Below are 27,926 nucleotides of genomic sequence, written 5' to 3'. Positions count from 1 at the left end.
ACATCGATCTAAAAACAGCTCTCCCCCGTCAGCGGCTGCGTCTCGACTTTGATCGCACTGTTGTTGTTGTTGTTGTTGTTGTTGTTGTGACGTCTGATCCGCCCAGAGAGCCACCCAGGAGGGACCCCCGCTCGAACCACCCCCCCCCCCCCCCCCGCCGTCATGCACACCCCAGCCACCATGGTGATGGGGATCGTGTTCGCCCCGCTCGGGCTGGTCCTGGTCCTCACCGCCTCCATCACGCCCCAGTGGAGGGAGGGACAAGCCCGCCTGGGCCTGACGGGGCCGGGCTCCCCGCCCCGCTCCAAGGCGCGGGGCGGCGGGGGCCCCCCGGGGCCCCTGGCGGCCGTGGAGACGCTGCTCCTGCTGCGCTCCGACGGCCTGTGGGAGAGCTGCCTGCAGGTGGTCCAGTCGGAGCTGAAGCAGTGCTGGCCCGTCACGGGGGCCTACCGGCGGGACCCCCGGCTGAGGCTGGCCCGAGGCCTGGTGCTGAGCTCCTTGTTCCTGTGCGGCACGGGCATCGTGCTGGCCGGCGTCGGCGTGCGCTGCTGGAGCGACGTGCCCCTGAGGGGCGTGGCCGCCCTGGGGGGCTTCCTGGTGGTGCTGGCGGGGCTGCTGAGTCTGACCGCGCTGGGGGTCTACACACACAACCTGGGGAGGCTGGGCGTGGATAACCCCGGGGAGGGCCCCGGGAGCGGCGGCGGCGGCGGCGGCGGGGGGGCCCCGCGCTACCCTCACCTCACCCTGCGCCCGGCCGGGTCGCTGTACTTCGGGTGGCTGGGCTCCTGCATCCAGGTGCTCGGGGGGGGCGCCTTACTGCTGAGCTTCAAGAGGCCCTGGTGCCCGGCGACGCAGGCCTGCCCCGAGCTGCCCGCCTGCCCCGCCTGCCGGTCCTGCCCCGAGCTCAGCAGCAGTCCGGAGACGGAGGTGTATGAGATGAGCTGCTAGGGAGGACCAGCGCGGCCGGGGCATAACGTCCTCTAACAGGGGACTGTCGGGGTCAATGAGGATCATACTCAATACTTTCCAATCGTTTACAACGGGACCAAATTTATAATGACATTTAAGACCAAATTTTACAAAACTATGAATTACGAAAGAAATACAACAGAGATGTGTTCAACATAGATTTCGATGACGTATTGGATGGGGGATGTATGAAATGCTGAAAGCCCGAACTGAATGCAGTGGTCTGCAGAGACACCTCTAAATGGACTTGCTACCTTAACTGCGAAATTGATATTGTGTATTAGGTTGGCCAAGAGCAGTCTGCCATGAGTTCTGATCTGTACCCGCTTTCGTTTTTGAATGGTTGTTTCTGTTCTTGTTGTGATTGTTTCGGTTAAGAAGAAACTCTGTTCATTGAAAAAAAATAAAAATATTTAGACTAGATGAGTAGATGTTGAAATACGGTGTTGAAATATTGCCCTTAAATGGAATGAAATGTGACTACCTTTTAAATAAATGTAGACATTGCGATGTAAATGTGTGTTAATGATCCATATTACACATCTTCAATTACAACTGTTGTGTTGTTTTATGTGAGCGAATTGCAATTGCACATAATACTCCTTACATAATTATTACTTATTTAATATGCTTATGCAAGTTTTTGTCCCTTTTGGATAAGCAGCAGCGTTTCCAGAATAAAACCGTTTTTTTCACATTAGCTCCATTGTCTCTCAATGAAAAGATATTTCTTCTGCTCTCTGGTCTAGACATGATTTGAGACTATTTGTTATATTGATGAGAAAATTAGAAGAATGTGTTAGCGGTTTGGTTTTGTTGTTAGTAACTCAATTGTCCCCTGCCTTTTCAGTCTTTCGTAATCTGCCAAACATGACAAGTATATGGCAAAAAAAAATAATAGAAAAGCGTTCTGGGACATTATCTCACAAAACTGCTTTATAAAGAATGGGGGCTTCACTTCAACAAAGGCCTTATCTTTCAGAAGAGAGTGACTACATTTCGGTTAGAAATAATGAGTAAAATAATGAAGTGTAAATGTGTGTGAAACTGGCATCAAAAAAGGAATAGCATTTTAGCATTCTTATGGCTAATGAATGTGTTGTTTGAAAGAGGCAGAATGGTCCCTTATAACTAAGAGATCGAAGAGTTTACCGTCTAAATGTCAATGAAGTTTAATGAATTATCTGGGCGATTGCAGTTAAAGGACATTTTAAGATGGCCTTGCAGTCTGTACAATCTTCAGCTTTGAATTTGTGTATTATCATGTTAGGCGCCAGTTGTCGATAACAAAGTACGGGGTTAGGGTTAGGGAAAAAAACACTACATTATTAACTTCTTCTTGGGGGGTTAGTGCTTATGAGTACTTATTAGCGCTCATAAAGCTGCACAAATATAGGCATTAATACCACCCACAGCAGCTTTGTAACCAAGCAGTCGAATTAAGGCCTCAATTAAAAATGATATGTGTTGTGTGAGAGAACTGTATAGGACTGTATAGTGAACGGATGAGGTACAAAGATTTATAGCAGCTTATTCAGACAAGAGCCTGGAAACTGACAACAGACGAGAAGTGTACATGAATTTATTACCATCAACACAATTTGTAATCTCACTTTTACCCAACATTACATTGTTGTAAAATTGTATTTACATTAGAAGAATACAATATAAGACAACCCCATTGTAATCCAATTGGAAGAGCAGTGTACTCATAGTTTCAGTAGATCAGAAGGACAACATTAATACTCTATTTATAAAAAATGAATTCCACTTGGCAATACTAATTCTTAAAAAAGGTAGACAACCAATTTGCGGCATGGTGCTTAAGATGTGTATCTCTATATTATTTAAAGAGAAGATACACACTTCACCCCTCCTGTGAGCTTTCTGACATCCATCACCCTTGGCTACAGTGAATAGCGGTCATTGTATACAAAGTTGACATTTATTTCTGAGTAAAAAAAAAAGCATAATATATCTTTATAACTATCTAGAACTACTTTTCCTTTTTCTCATAAAAAAAAAATAGATTTATCAAAGAAATACTTTTAAATAATCTGTAGTACAAACAATAGTATATCTATACTATTGAATAATTATATGGTATATATGGTATAACTTATTACACTGAGTGACCTTGGGTGTAAGTTACCTTATAAAAATACATTTGAGTCGGAAGGTTTTTAACCTTAAGAGCAGGAGGGACTCACTGATATGATTCAGTGTGTAGCTCCTTATTGAAGTTGATCACATCAATCCCCAATGTCGCAAAACAACAAAAGAGAACGGGAGAAATGTTTGCCAGTCTTCCCACTTAATCTTTGCTCATCTGTTTATGTCAAGTGGGATAGTGATGTGTGTAAAAAAAATACAATAAATGGTAAATGGACTGCATTTATACGGCGCTCTTCTAACCACTGGCCACTCGAAGCGCTTTACAGTATTGCCTAGCACTCACCCATTCAGGCGGAGTCAGCCATGCGAGGCGACAGCCAGCTCAGTCAGGAGCCTTTGGGGTTAGGTTGCCTCGCTCAGGGACACCTCGACCCGCTAGGAGGAGCCGGGGATCGGACTGGCAGCCGTCCAGTAAAAACACCAGCCCACCGGCTCTACCTCCTGGGCCACACGCCGAACCCACTAACGACCCCGGGCGACGCCAGCGTGAGATCCGCCGCCGCCGCCGCTCAGATGTAGAAGTAGTTGTCGGCGGCGGCCGCGTCGTCGTCTCCGCCCGCTAGCATGTCCATCTCGGACCGCTCCGTCTCAGCGACCCCCTGCGGGGACCCCAGGAACAGCTCCATCATGGGGGGGTACTCCCCCCCCCGGTCGCCGGCCATGGCGGGGAACCCGAGGTCGATCTCCAGCAGGCTGTCGTCCACCAGCTGCTCGCCGTCGCTGAGACTCAGCCGTGGCGCGGCCGCGCCCTCCGCGTGATGGGCGACGGACGACCCGTTGTCAGGTTCCACGGCGACCGTTGCCGCCTTGACGTCTGCGGTTACCGTGGCGCCCCGCGGTTCCGCGCCGTCGCCGTCGTCAGGGGCGGGGGGCGCTGCCGCGGCGGGGGACCCCCGGGCGAGGGCAGCCTTCCCGATCTCCAGACAGAGCTCCTCGTTCCGCTCCTTCCACTGGTGGAACTTGGTGGCGGTGAGGTCAGAGTCGTCCAGGATCTTGTTGATCAGCAGCAGCTCGGCCTCTTTGGCCTGCAGAGCAGACAAGGGGGATCACGTGATTGGACGTGTGTTTAATAACAGGTCTTTGTGGTGGTACCCAGCAACCCAGGTCTGAACACTAGGGCCAGGTGAGAATGGTAAAGATTGGGGAGGACTGCGTGGTCGCAGTTGCCCTGGCCTATTGCACTGTGTGTGAGGGCTATGTACGGGTGGACGAGGAAGGTGGAATAGGTGTTACGATGAATGTGTATGGTTAGGGTTCGGGTTAGGCTAACCCTCACTTTATCTAAGGATAATAGGGGATATCATTCAATAGAGAATTCACTCATTAGTAGAACATGTGGGACAAAAGGCCACCTATAAAGGTTCTTAAACTGTTAACCGTATTTTTAACAACGCATTTATAAGAAATACAATTTATTAACATTAACATTAAAAAGAAAAGTGAAAGTATATTCGGCAGAAACCTATTTGTTGTTGAATGGGTCCCGTTGCACCGTTATGAGACAGCCCTCATCAGCGATCAGCCTTTTATTGGTTTCCTGCTCACCTTGAGTGTGCTGTGCAGCGCGCGCAGCGTGTGCACCTTCTCGTTGATCACCGGGTTCTTGTTGCGTTTTATGAACGACCGTCTGAACTGGTCCTGGGTGAAGGGCTGGTCCTGGCCGGTCATGGACACCCCGCCTTCCTTAAGCCCCTTGATCATCACGCCCATCTCGTCGTCCTGGGGCACTGGAGGACCAGAGGGACAGAGACACACAGAGGCCGGGGTTAGACCGTGGCAAAGAGTGGACACCCCCAGGCAAAATAAAAGCTGGCAGGCCAAAAAAAAAAAACACCCGGGGAGGCAGTAGCTCAGGAGGTAGAGCGGGTTGGCTGGTAACCGCAAGGTTGCTAGTTCGATTCCCCGGCTCCTCCTAGCTCCTGAGCATCGAGGTGTCCCTGAGCAAGGCACCTCACCCTAACTGCCCCCGTCGAGCTGGCTGTCGCCCTGCGTTGTTGACTCCGCCGTCGGTGTGTGATTGTTGTATAAATGGGTGAATGTCAGGAATGCAGGCAATTTACCATTCACCTGGGGCAGAACTGGGACATAAGAGCTGTAACAGATGAGCCTGTCCTGGGGAGAGGCCCAGCATGCTGCCAGGGACCGACTGCAGTGGAGAGTGCTCACTGAAGCCGTATGTCCCATAGGGGACCAGAAGGAGCGATGAAAGAGTCTAATGGTTAGGGGGTTGGACTCATAGGACAATAGGTTCTGGGTTGGGTCCCCAATGTCCTCACACACTACTTATCCTTGTGCCACATGTTTAACCTATCCTCTAGAACCTGTATCTGTATTCACTTGTGAGTCATATTGGATAAGAAAGTATTCTAAATGACTAAATTGTAATTAACTGAATTCAGGCACAACATCTAGAGGGGGACAAATAACAAATAGCATCACGTGTTTAGGGAGTGTTTTAAAACGTACTTTAGTGATGACGCAACATTTTGAGACGAGTGTTGTTGATCAGCATGAAATAAAATAGTAGGAATTTCCTTTGTGTTAAGATGGATCGAATACAGAGGGAGGAATGTTGCCTAATGGGTACGGGTCTAAGGGGACAGGGGGGGGGGGGAATGCAGCTGTCTGGTTACCTCCTGCTTTGCTGCCCTCTGGTGGAGGAGTTGGTATAGGCATCTTGGACTTCTTGGGTCGAGGCAACGTGTTGGACTGCATTTTCTAAGATAGCAGAGACGCATTAAAAATACAATGATTCAATGTTGTACAAAACATTTCTTATATGAGTGCCCAGAGTGTTTGTATGTGTAGCATTTGTATTTTTATGTGCAAATGCCGGCTATCTGTAAAACAATGTGTTTGCCTTTGATGTGTGTGTGTGTGTGTGTGTGTGTGTGTGTGCCTGTAGTGTGTTTGTGTGCCAGTGGTGTGTGTGTGTGTGTGTGTTTGCCTGTGGTGTTTGTGTGTGTGTGTGTGGGTTTGTTTGTGTGTGTGTGACTGTGGTGCTTGTGTGTGTGTGCCTGCAGTGTGTTTGTGTTTCCATTTCATGTGTTTCTGTGCCTGTGGTGTTTGTGTGTGTTTGTGTTTGCCTGTGGTGTTTGTGTGTGTGTGTGTGTGAGTGTTTGCGTGTGCGTGCCTGTGGTTAGTGTGTGTGTGTGTGTGTGTGTGTTTGTTTGTCTTATTGAAGCCCTAACCTTATTTCTCCTGCGTTGCGATGGGGAGCCCTCCTCCTCTGAATCGGTCTCACTGCAGCAATCTGTTGAATGAACACACAAAACATCCACCTCAGAATACAACTGAATTTCAGCCACATTACTGCATAAAACTATATATACCACCTAGTGTATTCACATGTAATTGATTGTTTGTGATTGCATTACTTGAACACATGGCACTTACCGGCCTCGCTGTCAGGAAACCCTGTATGGAACTTCCTGTGCTTCTGTATGCCTATGATCAGACAGTTGATCCATCTGGACGATAACAATAATGCAGGTAAAACACATCAGTAATACTCAATTTTTATTTAGCTCAAATTGATTTGAACTCAACTTGATTTAAGAAGAAATGGAAAAAAAGGTTTGCGTCATTTAACTTTTGCTACACACGTCACAAAAATAACCGCCATTGCGTTAACTTTCAAACAAGAGGATTTTGGTCATTTTGTTTCGGAATAAAGGGAGAATTGTTTCCATCATTTTAGCGATGGAAGCCCCTTACAGTTGCTAGGTTGACTTTATAACGTAAATCGGCCTCTAGGGGGCAGTGTAGACTGATATATTCTATAACAGACAACCCATCCATCTGATGCTAGCATACCACTCAGACCTTCTCAGTGTCACAAACTACTTTCACCTATAGACAAATATATAAATAATAATATAATAAATATAATTATCTAGGTCATAATAATTACTCACTTGCTCATGTCATTAAGGTTTTCAGCAGCAAAGATGAACTTTTGAAATCGTTGGTGACACATTTTGAACACACTGTTGAGAATGATAGAGAGAGAGAGAGAGAGAGAGAGAGAGAGAGAGAGAGAAAAATAGGAAAACTTTAAAGGTATCATATGTAATAACAAGCATGAGCATAAAAAGCAAACAAGCATAAAAAAAAAAATCTTCACCACCGTTGACAGTCAAAATACATCTGCCCTTCTCAGAAATCATGTTCAAAGGCAAATTATTGGATTAAAGTTTTATCGACTAAACATTTAGTTTAGTTTATTCAATTTGTTTGATTACATTATAATGAAATAGCAGCATTTCGACGATGTATTACATTAAAGATTTAGGTATTTCTGGCAAACCCCCTCACACTGATTCGTGACCCCCGGATTAATTCTATAAATGAATTCTTCCAGCTGTCTTCTCTGTGGGGAATAGCCATCAACAATCCTTCCTCCCACGCATCATCAAGTTTGATTCAGAGTGTGCAGGGAGGCTAGGGGCCATTTACAGATGGCCCTTTTGTTTACTGTGTGCACATGTTTCATTATGCATTCAAGCTAGCAGGGTCTGCCCCCCAGTCTGTTCTTTATCTGCCAGTTGAGGTATATGTACAGTCTGTTTTCTTAGTTTTCTCTTTATATTTATGTTTGTGTGCCTGTCCCTGCTATTTCCTAAAACATCCAGAAGGGGGCAGTGCAACCCAGTCCTGAGCTGAGCTGAGAAGCTGCCAAATGTGAGTTCCTTACTATTTCCTCTTGTGTTCTCCGGCGCTCTCTATGCTATAGGTGGGAATCTGAACTAGGCCCTCTGCCTTCTCCTCCTGTTCAGACGCAAAACACAGAGATCACAACATCAGTCAGAACAGGAAGTGAAGGGTGGCGGAAATTATAAAATATAAACGTTACAATTATCGGAAAATTGGTGATTAATGTATACCGATGGGTTGTTACAAAATACTAATAGCAACCATACATTTTCCTGTCTAGCAGGAAACCTTTTACAAAAAGACCAACAAATTCATTACATATTACATTACACATTGACCAATTGTCCCCTCTAGCTTAAAGGTGACATATTATTACACCAGGTGTGAATAAGGTGTGATTAGTCGTTATAAGCCATTTTGAAAATTGTCATATCATAAAGGGGTGTGTCCACCTTTTATTGTCTTTACGTAGCTCATAGCCAATCTTATCAATTACACCAGATGACGTATGTAGAGCGACAGAAATTCGATGAGGAAGAAGACGATGAGTGTGTAGTGTAGACGTCGTCATCATCCTGCCGTCCCTCCCCGTTCTGTGATTGGTTCCCCATCTCAGGCGAAATTCGGATCCATGGAAGCAATGCTGCCTAGCAAGGCAACATGGGTATACCCAGGCTACACACCTACTGGGCTAATAACACTCACACCTGGTGGTATATATGTCACCTTTGAGGCGGTCTGGTGCAGCTCGCCCGGTAGAGCAGGGATACGGTCAAGGGATGGACTGCCAACTGAGACCGACCACACACACACAACAACCAACAGTGTGTCTCCCCCTACCTGCGGGCTGTTGTACCAGTAGAGGGACGGTCCTTTGAGCACGAACCAGAGGCGCTGCCACTTATGGGCCAGGAAGACGTTGGTGTCCTTCCTCTTCTTCCACAGCCAGCCGTCGCAGTCAGGCCGGCCCAGCTCGCGACAGGACACCCGCCGCCGGCTCAGAGCGGTGGTTATGCCTGGGGGAGTCCCGACGTGGCATTAGGTGGTAGTGTAAAGATGGGCTATTTACGGCCGAGACTTTAAAGGGGACATGTTTTACCAACAGGTGGGAGTTTGATTAGCCGTTACAAGCCATTTTGAACATCTGCCTCTTCTGACATCACAAGTGGGCGTGTCCCTCTAGATGTGTGACGGATAGTTGAGCAACGTTTGCTACAGTCCACTGGGTCGACTGGTAGACTGATCTATCTGGCACACATCTAGGTGGACACGCCCAATTGTGATGTCAGAAAAGGCTGATTTTCCAAAAAGGCTTGCTACGACTTCAAGAGTGACTCACAGTGTGTTTTTTTATAAGATTATTTAAAAACAATTCTTTACCCTTTGTCGAAGTCTTTTTCGTTTCTTTGTTAGCCTGTGAAAAAAATAGACCAAGGAGATGTTCTATGTCATTGTGTACAGCAGCCGAAGTGCAGTACAGTAAAACACATATGCATGATCCAAAAGATGCCTTTTGATGTTTCCGAACCATTTCGGGACAGGAGCTAACACTGGCTCGGTCGTGGGGGGGGAACATTCTGGAACCCAAAGGGGACGTCGACCGGTCGATCCGGGGGTCCGGGGAGAGTCTGGAAGAACCTACAGGACAACCAGAGTCCCCTGGGTGACACACACATCACCCCCCACACACACACATCATCCCAGGTCAAACCTGCCTTACTGGAGATCTACTGGGACCAGGACCAGTCTATGGACCAGGACCAGGATTCCTTTTATGGCAACGTTGAGAAAAATCGTCAAACATTCAAATCGAATCATTGAAAGCCCTCCAGCGTGCTGCCCTGCAGTATCTACGCCAACACTAAAATTGAGACATTTATTTTCTAGCCAATAGTGCGGAAAGTGGAATTGCAATTAATTTTATTCCCAATAAGTAATTAACCCTATAAAATATTTTTGACCAATGGCCCCAAAAGGTATTGCTTATGCAATCAGCCATTTTAATAAGTCAATTGACATATGAATGAATTATACAACAATCAAACACGAATGATTGGATTTGAACTGTTCTTGCTAATCATTAATCATCTCACCTGAATTGGGGAGAGGTGACAGCCTCCCCTGCTGGTCATTCTGTGAAGTGTTGGTCAGAGTCCCCTCCAGGCCGCGGTCAGAGGAAAGCTCAGACTCCTCCTGGCCCATAGGCCTCGGCTGAACCTCAGGCCCGTGGATGGCCTTCCTGGATGACATTTAACCGAACAGAGACGCATTTCTTCATAATGTCATCGCAGTACACACACCCACAGATAAGGTTACAGCACAGAAATACAAAGGCTTTACGCCGACATCCCAGAACCTGTGAAATCGCATCAAAAGAACAATACGATGAATAAGAACAAAATATTATTCTGAAAATTTATTTCAGATAGAGGAAAAGAGGAGAGCAGTTTTAAGATATGGCAGAGTCGCTGGCTTCGCTGTTTAAGATATCGGCTTTTTAGACATTTTAGAACACAATCAATAGGGAAGCTCTCCTCCAACAGTTAATCATCAGCCCAAAATAATGGTGGGCTATTTCTCCAGCTAGGTCATTTACATGTTCATAATGTTTCTATTGCTCTGCGTGTGTCTTTACTGTTCTGAACTGAAACTCCCATTCTCTGGAACCGTAAGCTTCTTCTTCCCCTCCCTCATCCTAGCTATCCTGTCCGGCCCACACCCGCTTTATCACTCTAAAACCACCACAGATCTCTTTGTCGGCCTGTCTCTCTCTTTATTGGGTCTGTCTCTCGATTGTCTGTCGCCAGTCTCTCTCTCTCTCTCTCTCTCTCTCTCTCTCTCTCTCTGTCTCTGACGCACGGCATATCAATGACACGCCCTCAGGGATATGTCATGGGGACCACGGAGTGGGGAGGTGTGGGCCAGAGAGAATGACATCAGAAGTACGATGCGGTCATCACATTTCTGTCGAGAATGAGATGTTTGTATTGATTTGTATGAATGTACACGTGATGATGACATGGGCACGATAATGACATTTATTTATTAAAGATGCCGGTGGCTTATCGTTGTATGAATGTATGTGTACTTACCTAAAAGATAAAGACCGAACAGATGCAGCCACCCTCTCAAAAATGGAATGTCTCGGATTCCCTTCCTCTTCTTCTTCCTCCTCTTCTTCTTTCTAGAGAGATAATCATGGACATTAAACGTGTGTGCGTGCATGCGTGCGTGCGTGCGTGCGTGCGTGCGTGCGTGCGTGCGTGCGTGCGTGCGTGCGTGCGTGCGTGTGTGCAACTAACCAACTAACTAACCCCTTCACAAACATACAGTCATTTATAAATCTGCTCTGTCAGGCATCTGTGTGTTCTCCCTGCAGGACAAAAACACACTTCTGGTCATGAGGGGCTGGGAACGAAACACACTGCGGTGCCTTTACGGTTCAGCAGCAGCCCAGGGTCGACGCGGTCTGAGAACGTGGTGTACTGAGTGCGTCATGGCAACAACGAAACACAAGCAGGAAGTATAGTGGAGGGGAACCTGCTGAACAAACGTTGTGCTTGGTCGTGCACATTACAGCAACCAGTTAATCTGACTTCATGGGATGAGCTTATCCCAAGGGTATGGTTGGGAGTCAGGGGGAGCCATTAACACACAACACAACAAAACACAACCACGCACAAACACGCTCACATCTCTCAGAATCACAGCAGGCAGCATTTCTGTTAATCAAAATTGCAATGTGTAACATTTCAACTAGCTCTGAGCTTAAAATAACCTGGACATATCTGTAGACTGATCGATAGTGATTTCAATAATGGATTCAATAAAATCACAAATAAAGGATATATTTTTTGAATAAAAAATGCCAGCCAGGTATTGAACAAAAAAAACACCCAAACAGACAGCCAGCCGAGCAACGCTAGTCTATGACACACAGTTGCTGAAAAACTTCTGCCTACTATATTGGAGGGCCTAATCTTACATATCACGTCTTTACCCCCAAACTAATGGAAATGGCAGGAAAAGGGAATTTCAAAAAAGAACAATAGAAAATTGAAATGAAATGAATGACCAAACTTTAACTGTGACGCTTGGGTCATTCTGATTAACATCACAGTAAGCCATTAGCCCGTGAGATGACGGTGAGTTAAAGATCTGAGTGATGTCGGACCTGTGTTGCTGCGGATAAGGAGGACTCAGAGATGCGCTGTTTCCGTCTCGCCGACCCAGGCACCTTCTTCAAAACCAGGGTCACCCCACTCTGGTTCTCCAGCAGCTTCTTCACCAGGTTCTCTCGGCTCCAACCAACCTGATGCAGTCACGACAGTAAAGTCACATGTGTGAGGCCATCAATCGCTGTCGCGGTATCAAACATAATGGAAGCGTAACAAGCAACCATTTGAAGTTTCAGTAACATTGTCAGGAATAGATGAGGTTGTGTGGCCAGGAGTTCAATCATAGTTGTTAGGTAGGTTCAACATGACTACAGACCTGGATGATGCTGTGCAAGTAATATTTTGACCGTGACTTCGATTTATAATCGAAAAACAAAAAAATACAATTGTTTTTCTTCTAAGTATATATTTTTTATTAATTGAATGTTTAATAGAAATTGCAAAACAGCTGGATACATATGTGTACATTATTCCAATTCAAATATTTTCTACTTGAAAATGTTTATTTTTTTAAGGGGAAAGTTCTCAGTTAAAAAGTGTCCTTAAAGATCAACCGAGTAAACCTGTGTATTTTCCTTTTGTCGTTAGAGAGGGGGTTTAGACGTTAACCACAGCGTTTGGAAAACCATACAGCAGATGACATATTTATTGGGCTCGGTGCTAGGGTCATCACTCACCACTATTTGGTCGTTGACCTGAATCACCTCATCCCCAGCAAGGATTTTCTCACAGATATCCGCAGGGGACTGGAAGAAACAGAATTCATCTATCCGTCAAAGTAGCTAACAAACAAACAAATACACACAAGTAATATAATGTAATATGCAATGGTGTGTGCATGTTTGTTGCCCAAACAAAAGTTGGAGAAGACAAGATGAAACCCTTTGGCATTGGCTGTCTGTTTTCAAGGGCTTTGATGTCTCTGACTTTTGGGATGCCTTCAAGTCCAATACCCTGGTAAGAACTCTTGTTCTTACCAGCCTGTAATAATCCTGTCATCATTATAATCCTATCTCTGTGTCATTATTGCTATCATGCCACACAATGGCAATTTATCGTTGTTAGACTGGAGGTTTGCACTTTGTCTGTATGTTCGGTCTAAGTGTGTTGAAAAAAGCCTTTATGTTATATTTTTCCCTTAGAGATTGTTCAGTGTGCGTGTTCTACATCCTCCCTCTTTCTCTCATACATCATTAGCAGTCAGACATATGTATGTGAGAGAGTCTACTGAAAATGACATCATGGATAGGTCTCTGTCTCTCTCTGTCTCTCTCTCTTATCTTTCTCCCTCCCTCCCTCTCTCCCTCAATTAACCTCTCTCCATCGAGCTCTCATCGAATTTTCTCTGCATCTCCCTCAACCCCGCTCCCTCCATCCCTCCTCTCTCTGTGTCCATCAACCCCTCACTTTATCCATCTATATACTCCCCTCCACACTCTTCCTCATTCCCTCTTACGGCCACATTTTGATGGCCGCATATATTTTAATGGTGACATCGTGACTAAATTACAGCTGAATACAAACAACCATTTGTATGGGTGACTTAGTTGCAAGAGGGAGTGAGTGGGAGTGTGTGCCAAAGTGTTTGTTCAACAAGGGCTCTGAGTTGAATTTCATTACGTTGTGAGTGGGCAGAGATAGCAGCGGTGAACGGCAATGCTTTCATAAGAAAAGCAGAGGGATGGCCTATAACATTTCTCCCCACACACTACCCTTCCTCTATTGCTCAGGCCAGATGGAAACGGTTGGACGACGTTCAGGTCAAAGCAGATCTGTCTCAGACTGAGTAGACATAAGGCTAGTGCTGTAGGGCATGTAGACAGCACCATACAGATAACAGCAAAATGTATTAGTCATCATAAGAGTCTGACCTCGGCAACGGTCCCAGTGACAAAGTGGCTGCTGGATCCCGTTGATGCAATGTGAATGCCCTTAGAGGAAGAAGAAGAAGAAGAAGAAGAAGAAGAAGAGGGAGAACAAATATCATGGTTACATATTCAGTCAGAAATACATAGTTAAACAGCCCTGGGAATAGAAACATTGTTTCGGGAATAAAATCTACTTAAAGACACAATGTTGCCTCTGTCAAGCAACACTTCCTTGGATTATTATCTTCTGTTGGCAGTTATGTCAGTAACTGATATACTTCTAGAAAGTTATATATTAACATCCCCTCCATTGTAAAGCTTGACAAAAGGCACCATGCCAGATTGAATAGTCACACAGACAGTACGAAAACAATCAATAAACATATCATGTGAGAAATTACAACTATGAATTAGTTGTGAGTTGTGAAAGACAACAGTTCCTCGCTCATTATATTTCTATAGCTTGCAAAAAAAAACAACATATGCATAGAATTATATCTGACCCGTTTAACTTAAAACTGACATATACATTCACGGTTGCATTATGGCTTTACCAGTTATTCACAATCAATACGCAAACACCACATTGAATGCTTGTATGCAGAAGAAGATCCCTCAATAGAAAAAGGACACAAAGGAAGAAGAGTGGAGGGGGAGAAAGGATAAGATGAGAAGGGAAGACAATATGTCTGTTTAAAGGTCAAATAATAAATCATATCAGATGAATTGCTGAATTACATTGCTCATGAAAAGCGAGCCCAAATCTGCTACCACGCCCGTACAATGACAGACACACACACACACACACACACACACACACACACACACACACACACACACACACACACACACACACACACACACACACACACACACACACACACACACACACACACACACACACAATCACACAATCACAAGAACAAGAACACAATCCCTCTCACACACACAGTTACACCCACACACACACACAGACAATCACATATGATAATGACCACACAGACACACAAGTGTGTAAGTGGGTTTGGGAGGAGAGCAGAACTGGTCCGTAGCACTGGATATTGTGGAATTCACAATAATTGCAGTGGACTAGAAAATGACAAACGATGCAAAGGGAGAGACAGATCAATACACGAGGCTCATGTACACTCCGTGCCCACATTGTGAGCTGTTATTAACACCCAGGTCCTTCAGAGGGAGAGAAAGACAGATCACAATTCCGCAGGGAAAGTTACTCATCAGAACTAGTTGACGACAGCAGAAAGATAGCAGAGGAGACGAGACGAGACAGAAGAGGGTGACTACAATGGTACTTTGATCCTGTGTGGATGGTGATGGCCTCACTTGTGTGAACGTGTGTGTCTGATGGAGAAAGAGATGTCAGTGAAACTGGAGGGGTCTAAAAGGTTTTTTGAGGAGGGTAAAGTGGAGGAACACCTTGTGATGTGAAACTCATATGGTGTCAGTGCCACATAATACTAGTCAACTAGTAGCTTCCTACATGATCTCGGGATACAGACGGGAAATAGGAAATAGTGAAAACAGAAAAGAGTGGGAGATGGTAGACATTTGGAAGGTGAAAAAAACTGCCAAGCCGATTTGCTAGGTTGAAGCAGAGGAAAGAAAGAAGAGAAAATAAGGAATGAAGGAAACATATCCCTCCAAAGTGAGGGAACATCAAAAACAGATTGCTCACACAGTTTGGACAAAGAATAACAGATGGTGTTGAAGTGTGAACAGGTCAAACAGTAGATGGAAAGCGCAAATAACAGCCACTACAAATAAAACAAATATGGTCAATAGTAGTTGACCCTATGAGACCCTGTCTGTTTTGTAGAACTTGATAAAAAACTAACTGTTGCCGTTATTGGAATGTCCTGTTAAGATGGTTTGCATGTAGTAGCCTTCAGAACGATGAGGTTTGAAAACATTGCAGTAAGATTGTAGCCAATCATAATTCAGAACAAGGAGGTTAAAAAACGATGCAGTACAAAAGTAGCCAATCCCAATGGAAAACAATGACGCCTGATTACCAGGTGATCGGCAGGTGAAGCAGGGACCAGGTCGACGGTCTCTAGCTGCACTGAGTTGTTCAGAATCTCTGAAGGGCTTGACTCCAAAATCTCATCACACACTGCCACCAGCTGACGACACTGTAGCATAAAAACGCATAACGTTAGAAAGGTTAATTTATATTCCATTTATGGCATCTGGTTATTAGCAAACTCCTTTTAAAACGCATAAGGCAATATTATAACCGTAATAATAATCTTCTGCAAAAACCATGATGACTGAAGGGTTTAGAGACTAATGAAACTAATGTTATTAACAACGATACAGCATTTTAACCTGTACTTACAATTGGGATGATGTCTTTCTCTTTCTCGTAAACGCTGTTGTTCTGTTGGAGGGGAGACACACACCGCACAGGGGTTTGAGGCGTAGATCACAACAGAAGTATCACGCAATGCAAACGTTCACAGTCATAGAGAAAACAGTAATGAGAATAAACTCCAGCTAACCTGTGCTAACCTCTTTAGCCCAAAATTCAACCATAACGTTTTTGATGTTGTTGTCGATCCACGTCGTTGGTGCGCTTCTTAAAGGATTGCCTTCTTGCCGAACAACATTTAACAAATTATCTTCTTCTACTGAGTGAGTTACTCAGTAAGCCCTCTTACAGTGTATGTGTGTGAGATCTGTGGGCTCAGGCTAATCCACAAGTACACACACACACACACACACACACACACACACACGCACATGCACAGACAGAGACAGAGACAGAGAGGTTTACACGGCAGAACTCCTGCCAACGGGGAGAACCGAGACATCTCCGAGGCGTCGTTTAGTAATGGGATCGATGAGGGGCGGAGGGGTGGAGTTAGAGAAGGGTCAGAGAACCCCGCTTGTGATAGGAATGTTGGACCGGTGAAATCTAGCATGGTAGAATCACATAACAGCGCTGAATTCAAGGGGTATATAAGTGCTATGATGTAAGACTATTAAGAGGTGTAGGACATGTGTGTGAGGGAGAAAGAGAGTGTAGTTGAAAAATGTTTACCGTCAACAAAACACACCAGAAACACCTAAATATAGCCTGCCCTCTAACCTTGATCCCCTCATGATCCAAAGCACTCCTGGCATTGCTCACTAGGGACTTACAGCACACGCACACACACACACACACACACACACACACACACACACACGAACACACACACACACACACACACACACACACACACACACACACACACACACACACACACACACCCGCACACACACACACACACACACACACACACACACACACACACACACACACACACACACACACACACACACACACACACACACACACACACACACACACACACACACGCACACAATCTAAAATTAAACACAAGGGACTGATTCACACCAGCAGATATCAATAGATAGCAACAACCTGGTGAGATTGGGTTCATTCAATGTCATAAAGAAAAGGAAACGTTACACCAAACACAATCCATATTAAACCTACTATTTCAATATAATCTTTTTTTCCATCCAGAGAGAATGCGCTCAATGGTGAAGCTGTAGAAGTTTATCATGGTTTTGGTGACAAGCCAAATTTAGCAAATGTATCCTCAGGAAGTACAGGGGCTTTTGGGAACTGCTTGCCTGGTCTAGGTGAGGCATCTTTGAAGAACACTCACCAAAGCACTCCTTTTGTCGATTAGCCACCCCCAGTTTTGAAGTCCAGTTTGCAGCTGGACTTATGGACAGTATTGCAGCCCGGAGGGGCTCAAGTATTCAGGGTCAGTGCGGAGGAGGTGGGGCGGCCCATTCTCATCACCCCGGGCCTGCCTTTCAGGTTCATCTTTTGGTACAGAGACAATGGTGATCCGTTTGAAGAAGACGTAGGCTAAATACTGAATCGTGGAGAGGAGTGAGGGGCAATATGGAGTAGGTGACAGGTATAATACTTTGCTTCTACATAAAATGGCACTGAGATCCAATATCCCACACCGTGTTTCTACTACATGTTTTACAATTCACGTATCCTGAGGCATTTCCTTTGAAAAGCAAACAATATAACTTCATATTTTTAATGTCCAACAGCATCGAAACAGCATATTACGACAACCAACTTTTTCTTACTGCAGCCATTGCCCTACAAGTACAGAAGTACCAAATAACATGAATAATTGAAGGGGAAGTCCACCACAATATCATTTAACTTTCCAATATAATTTGTAATAAAAAAAGTGTTAAACTTCCACACCTTTTTTTATTTTAAATTTTGCAGCGTCATTGGTATAAGGAAGTAAGACTGCAGAATGATTTTTCTGCAGCTCTGCCCGTACTAGGATTTATGCCAGCATAGACCACGATGCTGCAGTGTACTAAAACTTATATAAACATAACAAAACGCATAACTTATTCAACATATGGTAGCGCATTCGCCACATTTTTCATAAAGTTTTCCAAACCGTCAAGGTGTGACAGAGGCATAACGTGAAACTTAAGCTCAACTTCGTTTGGCTTAGCAAGAGGTACTGATTTTTTCAAAATCTATTTCTACATTCATAGCACCCTGGTCAAATACTTAGATATATGAAATAATCATATTTATTGGTGGATTCTTCTTTAAATACTGTATCAATACAACCGATAGGAAACCCATGGATTCAGAGATACATCCTCCACAAACACAGCCACCCCCCCCTCCCTAATATTGCTAAGTTACTTATTTTTGACATTGCAGTACAACTAATAGCCGCTCAGAAGGTGAATCAGAGCTACCTGTGCGGTAACTACCATGAAGCTAAAAACAGACCAAACACTTTTGCTATGTTTTAAGAAGTTTCAACGATTCCTTATGAATGACTTGACCTCCTCGCCTTACCGTTCAGGTCAGATCAGGTCTAGCTGGATATTGAGGAAATGAGAAGAGAGGAATGGAGAAGAGGGGAATGGAGGGCGGGAAGGAGGGGAGAAAATCCTCAACGTTAGGCTAGGTGCTTTTTCGCAGAAACAATAACCAACTAACAGCCTCAGGAAAATACATGGCCCAATTCCATCACTTAGATAACTCTTCTCCCTAAAATATGAACAAAACCACTGAAGTCAACAAGCATTTCCACTGTAATTAATGAGGCTTTAAATATTTGAATGCAGCATTCATATCGATATAGTATGTCTGCCATGGTCGTTTTTTTTGCATCTGTGTTAGAGTTCCATTGCATCAGTGACTGGATCAAATCTTGAATTAACTCCTCAGTGCACTATTTATGAACTAAACGCTGTTCTCTTGTTGTCTAGGGAACGAAGACAATCTGCTGAGTGCACAACATATTCTCTCTCTCTCTCTCTCTCTCTCTCTCTCTCTCTCTCTCTCTCTCTCTCTCTCTCTCTCTCTCTCTCTGGTTCTAGGGGGAGGGGGGGGGAGGGGGGGAGCATGGTAACCATGCCCTCCTAGCTAGTATTCATGTTACTGCATTTACTGCATGTACTATTAAAAGAATCAGAATCAGTTATGACTTATCATAAATGTCTTTCCAAGCGCACACAAACACACAGCACACACACACACAGCACACACACACACACACACAAACACACACACACACACACACACACACACACACACACACACACACACACACACACACACACACACACACACACACACACACACACACACACACACACACAGCACACACACACACACCCACAAGCAAACAAATAAACAAACACACACGCACACCAAACACACAGCTAGTATCTTATTATTAGACAGAACAAACAGACATAATACACACGTTCAAAGATTATCCTTAACGCTTGCATTGCATTCAAATATTGATACAAATTGTTGCAATATGTTCTTAGATTTAACTTCAAAAGCAAATGAAGCAGTCCCAAAAACAAAGAGATCCTAACATATTTATGAACATGAAAAGTTTACCTCACGCAGAGCTGCGGGACACGCTTGTTTATATGAGTTTACTCATAGTAACAGTACACAAACCTTACTCGCTCTCTGCCTTATCGCTTCCTCTTGCTCACTGTCCCTCTACCACAGTCCCTTTCCCTCCTGTGGACTTTGCTTGCCTGTGGTTGTGCAAGCTGAGTTGTGTAAAGTAGGCGAGGCCGACGAGTTCAGTACGGGATCCAAGAGACATCAGCTGACTACTGACCTCCCCTGTCCCAAGGGGAGCATGGAAACCACAGACACACAAATGTGCACTCCCACAAGCAAGCAAAACATACGCTCTCACACACACACAAACATATCTATATCTCTTAGGATTAGAGTTGGAGCCAGTGAGAAACACATCATTATGATTTTTTACAAGTTGGCCGACAACACCATGACTAACTAGAAAAGCTCCAATCCTATCCCCAGGCGGGTAGGCTTCGGGCTTGATGGTCTGCAGACAGGTCCTACATGGGTCTCTGTTTTATAATTCACTTGGGCTTACGAGAAGTGAATGTGTGCAGTGTTTTTCGTATTTTGCCGTGAATACAATGTATGGATGCATGAAGTTCAACACTGACAAAAAGGGAGCATTGTAAGGAAGGTCATTTAATTCTTCTTAAAATAATTAAAATGTTCATTCATCAATCACATACATTCATTAAGGGATTCACTACCAAAAAAACACATATCCTGCCCCAGAGAAAAGAAAACAGGAAGTGAATAAACAATACCCAGAAATGTGAGCACCCACCACAAAGCGGTCAGTCATCACCTCACTATTCTCACACTGCAGCTTGCGGCTACTCATTTACACCAACTTCCTAGCTTCAGTCGCTACTGGGCAACCAACAAAAACAACAGCAACCGTTGACAAGACTAACTTCTGAATCACGAAAAACCAAGGCAAAGAATATCAACATCCTATAGGAATCATTGTTCTTCCAAAGGGTCTGACTGTTTCTTCCACTCCTTAACTCCTTAACTCCTTCATTCTAGTCTAATCTGTATAAAACATAACTGTTCTATTTTACATCTACAACACGAGTTTCCTTCAGTCGGATCGATAACTCTCAGCTACCCTCATGAATAGCAGTCCAGAGTTCTAAAGATTTGGTTGAGTTCATGCAGTTTTGTACAATGTCATCATGGACCATCATCATGAATTATCACAGCTGATATTAACCGTGTTCAACAAGACAACTTATGATCCATCTAACACTGCTCTAATTAATTTATTAACTATAAACCAACGTATCCAAAACACCTCAGTAATAATAAAATAAGTTAGCCTATTTCGAAGGCAAAAAGCAGTTAGGCATTTTTTAAATTGAAAAACAAAAGTCCCCTTAGTGTGAAATGGCAAACCGATGAGCACCTTACCTGGTCCAGCTCTATAAATTAACTCCTGATCTGAATGCAGACTATCTTAGTGTCCTCTTTGGTACTCGCTGCCACTCTGGTCATCCTTTACCAGCCCCTCTGTGTGGCTCTCTATGAAATCACTTGATCAGAGACTCCGTTAACTCACTACAGCTCACACAACTCTCTTTCTCGTCATCTCTCTTGCGTGTTCAGCACATTGCCAGAAGTTGCAGAGCAAAGCGGACCTCCCGCTCTAAATCTCCTCCTCTTTCTCTATCTTCCTCCTCTCTCTCTGTGTTGACTCCCCTCTCCCACATCGCCTCCCCCTGCCCCCGCAATGGATCTCCTCAATCAAAACACTGAAACATATTAAGACTCCCGATACTAATCACCTTTTCTTTTTCGAAATGTAACAAAATTCGACCATGTGTGAAACTACCTCGTCCAGAGTCTGTTGCGTTGCAGTATGTTACAGTGAATGTTTGATAAAGTTGAGTGTCTCATCCCGACCCATATGTTTGAGTCGAGACTCTTGCAGAGGCAGGGACAAAACAAAACAGGCAAGGAATGTAAACATGGAGAATGCGATGGCTACAAACCCAGCTGTGTGTATGCGTGCGCGTGTGTGCGCGCGTGCATGCTTGTGTGCGTGCGTGCGCGTGCATGCGTGTGTGTGTGTGTGTGTGTGTGTGTGTGTAGACGCCCTTTTAGGCCAAGCAAACAACAGGTTGTGGTTCCTCTTTGGAAATGACAACACACTGGATAAATGTGGTTCCTCTTAAGCAGAGGTGGCCAACACGGTGCATGCTGGCGTACGGTTTCCCGCAGAACCTCTCGAGTCGCCCACAGGTAGGGATGCACCGATTCCTCTTTTTCTCAGACAAGAACCAGTTCTTACATTTGCGTGCCCCCCGATAGCGAGCACCACTATAAATATAAAAACCTTACCGTGTTCACAATTTTTCCGAGCTCTTGACAGTGATCGATAATGCTCCGGCTGGCTGTGTATCCGCTCAGCTGAAAGAATTGGTACCTGAACACAGCAAATCAGTCAGCAATTACAGAGTGGGAACCCTGTGAACACTGTTTGTTCTTACATTGTTAATTAGAGTGATTCAATACATTGCATCTCAGAAACGGAAGCCAGTAAGAACGCAAAGGAGAGAGGGAGTGGGTCTTTAAAAGCCCATAGCGTTATCATCAATATTTTAAACAATATCAAACACCTCAGCAGAACACACCTTGTGTCTATACCAAAACATCACAACAACAAAACGCTCAACCTCTACATTTCTCACAAAATCCATGCTGAACCAAAGATATTGCAAAACAAAAAAGTTGATCTAGCCCTACCTCTAGAAAAGTTGATCATTCTAGCCCAACCTCTTCCCTAAAACCGATCCAAAACCATGAAGCCCTTTGTGAATTTGAAACCCATAACAAAAGACATACTCTTTTATCGACTCACAAGCCATCACACAACATCCCCTACACGCAAACCTGTTGAGCAGAGAGAAGAGTCCCTTGGCCGCGACGATGAGCTCCACCACCAGCTGCAGTACTCCCGCCGGCAGCTTGGTGGCGCCCTGCCCATCATAGGTGTTGATGCACCAGCGGTCCTGGATGCCCTTCTGCAGGCTCAGGCTGACCGCTCCCAGCTTCTTTGTCGACACGCTCAGGTTCTCCCCGTCCATGCCGTAAGTCTGGGAGGAGGGAGGGAGGAGAGTTTAAGGCCTGATTATGGTTCCAGTTTGCAACGCAAGGGGGTGTACGGACCCATTACGTCCTTGCGGACCCTCCTTGCAGACCCTCCTTGCGTCCACTGCAAGGGCCTGACGTGTGCCTATGAAAAAATGATACCCAAGCAGCAAGGGCTGTGATTGGTCTGCTCACTAAAACCCGACACAGAACCAAAACAGGTTCACGACTGCGTCGAAGCGTCTGTGGGGTCATTGCGTTGCATCGTTGTGGAACCATAACTGAGCCTTAAGGTGCTAGACTCCCAAGCAGGTAGGTAAGATACTATGTTTGATCTCCCCATGTCCAGCAGGTACACTGGAGCGAGATGCCTCAATTCAACCTGCTTAATATTTAACTGAAGGTAAACCCCCGTTTTAGAAGGAGAACTTCTGCCTACGAGTTTCCATAAATGCAGTCTTGAAAGAAACCTTGGGTTCCTGAGGAGGAAGTAGGAGTTGTGTGGTCAAAACCCACGTCGCGCACGCTTCAACTAGGGTGCCGAAAAGAAAACGACCACTCTAGAAAAAAGCTTTTAGAAGTCTTGCGCATTCACATTTTACAGCTCAACAGTGGGACATATGATTTTTGAGACAAACATAGATTTGCTAAAACCAGTTAAACTTGTTTACATGAGTCTTAATCTTCTTTCACTTTCTCGGATACTTTCTTCTGTCTCTAAATCATTCATCATGTTGTATCAGCTGTAAATATTATTACAGTTACTAAAACTTTCTCCCAAACAAACAGATAACATGCAGTTTCAAGTGGCCTGAACAAGGACTCTCCCAACAGTCAACGCATTAGCTGTTGTGTCCGACTTGTTGGTTGGAAACTCCCTGGTACCGTTGCACTCAAATGAATCCTCCAAACGAAACAATGACCGTTCCAGAAGAAGTCCCCCTCGGCAATAACAAAAACAAGCATGCCGTTTACATGAGTGTTCTCAGAATCTGTCGGCTTGGAAAGGATAAGGTGAGAGAAATAAAGTAAGCCAATAATACAAGAAGGATGCCTTGGGTGAGAGCAGCTAATTAAAATCCAGACAGAGGAGTGAATGGCCAAAGGCAAACGATAAAGGCATGAAAAGTTTCAAAGGGAAAGTTTTAGTAATGTCTCTAAACAGGCTTTGGCTGCCGCTGATGCCTTTGATGTCATCTAAAAATCTTTGAAATAATAGCTATATTTAGAATATTAAATAAATGACTGTAAGGGCAGACTGAAATTCTTCACGCCAAAGTAAATGTCTGAATTGAGGGGATCCCAAAATAGTGCAGCGTGTTTTAAAAGCCAGGACATTTATGGCAGCAAGAGCTCTTGGTGTTTTAGCTAGCTGGATACAAGGAGTCCTACAGCCCACGGGGTGGCATGTTGCTCAGGAGGTAGAGCGGGTTGACTGGTAACCGGAAGGTTGCTAAGTAGATCCCCAGCTCCCCCTAGCAGAGTGTCGAGGTGTCCCTGAGCGAGACGCCTCACCCTAACTGCTCCCAACAAGCCGGCTGTTAGCTTGCATGGATGACACCGTCATCAGTGTGTGAATGCTAGGAAATATTGTAAAGCACTTTGAGTGGCCACTGGTTAGAAAAGTGCTATATAAATAAATGCAGTCCGTTAACCACTTACCCATGGTGTTGATATGCCAACCAGACAAGTTCCTGAATTGAATTACAATTTTTAAAATACAATGGTTGGTAAGAAATAACTGCCTCTGTTCTGTTGTTTTAAGTCAAAAAACAAAAACACATATCTGCGCGGACACATAAACACAAACGCACTCTCCCATCCCCCAAATTCTCATCATATGCACACAACACACAAACATACTCAGCACAATCAACTCCTCACATCTCTAGCACACTAACACACACGCACGCACGCACACGCACACACACACGCACACACACAAGCTTTCCCTCACCAGCGAGCAGAGTTTCTCCACTGCTTCCAGGATGAGTTCCTGGTGTCCGATCTTGTCGACCCCTAGTCTCTGCAAGTCATCAGAGGTCAGCTGGAGCAGGTCGTCCCCTGACAGCTCCCAGTCAGAGAAAAGGTACTGCTGGAGTGGGGCATCCAGACCTACACACACACACACACACACACACACACACACACACACACACACACACACACACACACACACACACACACACACACACACACACACACACACACACACACACACACACACACAGACACACAATACATACATTTGTCAAATAATGCAAATTCTGAGGATTCTGAGGATTAATCTGAATTATCTTGCTAGCATTCCCTCATTCTGCACACTGGAATTAATGAAAGTGGGCCTAAAGTGACAGTTTTAATTATATCATTCACCCTCATTATTAGAAAACATTCTTAATGACCAATTTATGCTGTTCCATACTTTATGAATCGGAAGTACTTCCTATTCTTGTTACAGTAGTAGTGCAGGGCTAGGCATAACAAATAACATTAATAACTTCCTACAGTAGCAGATGATGTGCTATAAATGTTTTATTACACGTAGCATCTTCCAATCTTTAAATATACAATATTAGTCTATTTATTCTTATTTAGTTTGGTATTTGCTCAGAACTATGTGCAACGCCACTGTGCCTCAGTACCTGATACAGGTGATCTTGTTTCTACTCGCTATTTATGACCCAGCTCTCAGTAAAATGGCTATAAATCCTCAAAGCCCCTTACACAACTAATACAAAATGTCTACTAAGCAAGCTTTACCCTAGAACTGAAGGTTCTCATTCTTAAGTGTGGTTTTGGAAGCAAATTTGTTTCGCTTGTTTACACTTTTGGTTGACCTATAATACGATTTGTTAGCGGCACAATAAGCCATTTCCTCATTCCACCTGAACTTTCCAAGAGGATTTGCGAGGCTACTATTTACGACTCGCCCCCGTACGGCCCAAAATACACCCGCAAATCGATCAAACCCGTAAGCCAAAGCACCTCACCTTTGAGCCATTCGTCGACTCTCTCCTTGCTCCAAGACATTATCGACTCCATGCTCGGAGTCCTTCTGGAGACTGTGGTAGTTCAATTCCAAGCCGTCCTCACCGAGTTCTACTTGTCGGGATCGCTGGATGTAGGAAAAGTTGTTTCTGATTTCGACGATGACGAAACGCACTCTACCTTCTTCCACCACCAGGTAAGCGTCAGCCAATAGTGGCTGTCAAGGAGAGCCATGACACCCCTTCAATAGGGGCCACACACCTGAGGGTCTGTTGGAACAGGACTGTAGCCTCAGGTTGGGTATTTATGCACATTTAGTCGTTTAAAAGCTCATGTTTGAGCTTTAAAGAGCTGTTATTATTTCATTTATTTCCATATGGAAATAATGTAAGGTCTGATTCCCACATGATGATAATAACCCAGCCACCCTCTAAATACTACTTGTCATAAAGGAACTGAATCAATATTATGTATTTGATAAAGCAGGCTCTCTATTATCATCAACATCAACTTTTTTTTTCGAATTAAAATGACAATATAATCCATGTCCATATTTATTGGCCTGTTGACTATCAAACTGTGGCGTTACTCACCAAAACTAGTCTAGTCCTCGATGTGCCCTTAAAACACCGTTAAAGACCAAAGCCTGTCGGAAAGGTCGGATCTTTTAGTGCGACCCTTTCATATCTAGCACCCCCTGCTGTTGCTGCCTTTCAACCGACCCTGGATGGCAGGTAGCGGTAGAACGAACGCGGGCAGATATAGACGTCTATGTGAACTGGATAAATGGCAGTGCTTCATACAAAATAAAAAACACCCTCTTTTGACCTAACATCTGCAGTGTTTTGTTTTTTTAAATTATAATTCTACATAAAATACCAACAGTGTTTCAGGTTTTCTGGAGTTGCATATTTGAGGTTTTCAAAACGTGTCCCTTCTAGCAGTTTTGGCGGATGTCACACACACACATCCACCCAATCTATAGCCCTATAGCCATAGACGCCTATAGCCGCCTAATAAGGTGGAACAAAGGCGTTTAGAGACTGTGATTTATGATAGTGACAGGGTCACGGTGCCTTCTCGAGTTTGCAGTAGAGATGAAACGAGAGAACATAACTAGAGCACATAGATACACAATGACCATCAACCGGTCCATAGGCCAACTACAATAGTCCTACCCTACTTTTCCAATCAGATTTGAGTGCAAACTGAGTAAGGCTAGCCTATATTGTTATCATCCTCTAAAATACTAAAAGCATTTATTTAGAAGACATATTTATACGAACGATAACAAAACTAATACTGTCATGTTATAGCTCCATTCAATCCTTAACTGTTTGCATCAGTGAGACCCCACACACAACTACACTTTCCTTTCGTTTAGCCAACATTTTCGGCCATTGACTTAGCCGTACGATTGAACCTCCAATAGAAAATCAATAACATGATGTATTAGTTAAATTTACCATGTGTAACTGCTGTAGGCTCTGTTGTTAGACCTTGGCCCAGCCCAAATACCGAGTAAGCTGATGCCAGTCTTAACATGTTGTTCTGAGCAAACTGCATATCTCCTTGAGAACTGTACATTCTTCTGACTTCCTTAAGAAGTGGTTGACTGCATCAAATTTGGTGTCTTAAAGTGTAGCAAGTTTGTTTTTTTCCACTTGTGCTTCTAGAACATACTGTCCTTCCCTTATACCCATTTTGTATCATAATGATACAATGATGCATGTCATCCTGGTAGATTTAACCTTTGTGGCTATAGATATTTATCTAGAATATCAAGGTATTTAGTGAGATTAGATGATATTGGCAAAGGGCAAGCATGTACTAATATGATCGGGTCGTCCAAAACAATTTTAGTAGCTCAGAGTAAAACAAGTTTTCAGCAATAGCCAAGTCATTTGGTTTTTAATTTTTAACATATTGTTTGGAAGATATTGTTTAATTCTTTGAAGGATCATGATATTTTAATGTTTATTAAAAACAAACGTATCTCTGATTGAAAAACCATGTTTGCCTCAGCGTGAACATATCTTATATTCATGCAGTTTGCCT

General features: G+C 44.2%; 3 protein-coding genes across 4 annotated transcripts in view; 2 read left to right on the top strand and 1 right to left on the bottom strand.

The window, feature by feature from the left end:
• The first annotated feature begins 162 nt into the window (after window positions 1–162).
• On the top strand, window positions 163–990 carry cldn23l (claudin 23-like). The gene has a single exon (XM_056591232.1). The coding sequence runs from the start codon at window positions 163–165 to the stop codon at window positions 946–948; it is 786 nt and encodes a 261-aa protein (XP_056447207.1). The 3' UTR covers window positions 949–990.
• Window positions 880–26,111, bottom strand: cnksr1 (connector enhancer of kinase suppressor of Ras 1). 2 transcript variants are annotated; one of them, XM_056591227.1, is made up of 21 exons: window positions 25,871–26,111; window positions 24,835–24,992; window positions 22,680–22,882; window positions 22,128–22,212; window positions 16,206–16,247; window positions 15,880–15,999; window positions 13,850–13,909; window positions 12,656–12,724; window positions 11,975–12,112; window positions 10,893–10,984; window positions 9,894–10,039; window positions 9,329–9,438; window positions 9,181–9,214; window positions 8,641–8,816; window positions 7,841–7,914; window positions 7,062–7,133; window positions 6,541–6,614; window positions 6,336–6,397; window positions 5,778–5,862; window positions 4,690–4,871; window positions 880–4,169 (listed from the first exon to the last, which is right to left on the bottom strand). In XM_056591227.1, the coding sequence occupies exons 1-21, from the start codon at window positions 25,920–25,922 to the stop codon at window positions 3,654–3,656; spliced, it is 2,550 nt and encodes an 849-aa protein (XP_056447202.1). In that variant the 5' UTR covers window positions 25,923–26,111; the 3' UTR covers window positions 880–3,653. The 2 variants fall into 2 exon arrangements, with proteins under 2 accessions (XP_056447202.1, XP_056447201.1); XM_056591226.1 differs by having other exon boundaries at window positions 881–4,169; window positions 9,329–9,459; window positions 25,871–26,109.
• Window positions 25,906–27,926, top strand: part of LOC130383162 (ribosomal protein S6 kinase alpha-1) — a 44,926-nt gene continuing 42,905 nt past the window's right edge. Inside the window, exon 1 of the mRNA XM_056591228.1 lies at window positions 25,906–26,064. Coding sequence (XP_056447203.1) covers window positions 25,921–26,064 — 144 coding nt within the window. The 5' untranslated portion in view covers window positions 25,906–25,920. The remainder of the gene's footprint in view (window positions 26,065–27,926) is intronic.

This window comes from Gadus chalcogrammus, chromosome 5 (assembly GCF_026213295.1).
Source record: "Gadus chalcogrammus isolate NIFS_2021 chromosome 5, NIFS_Gcha_1.0, whole genome shotgun sequence".
NCBI lineage: Eukaryota > Metazoa > Chordata > Actinopteri > Gadiformes > Gadidae > Gadus > Gadus chalcogrammus.
This window is presented reverse-complemented; position numbering and strand designations above follow the sequence as displayed.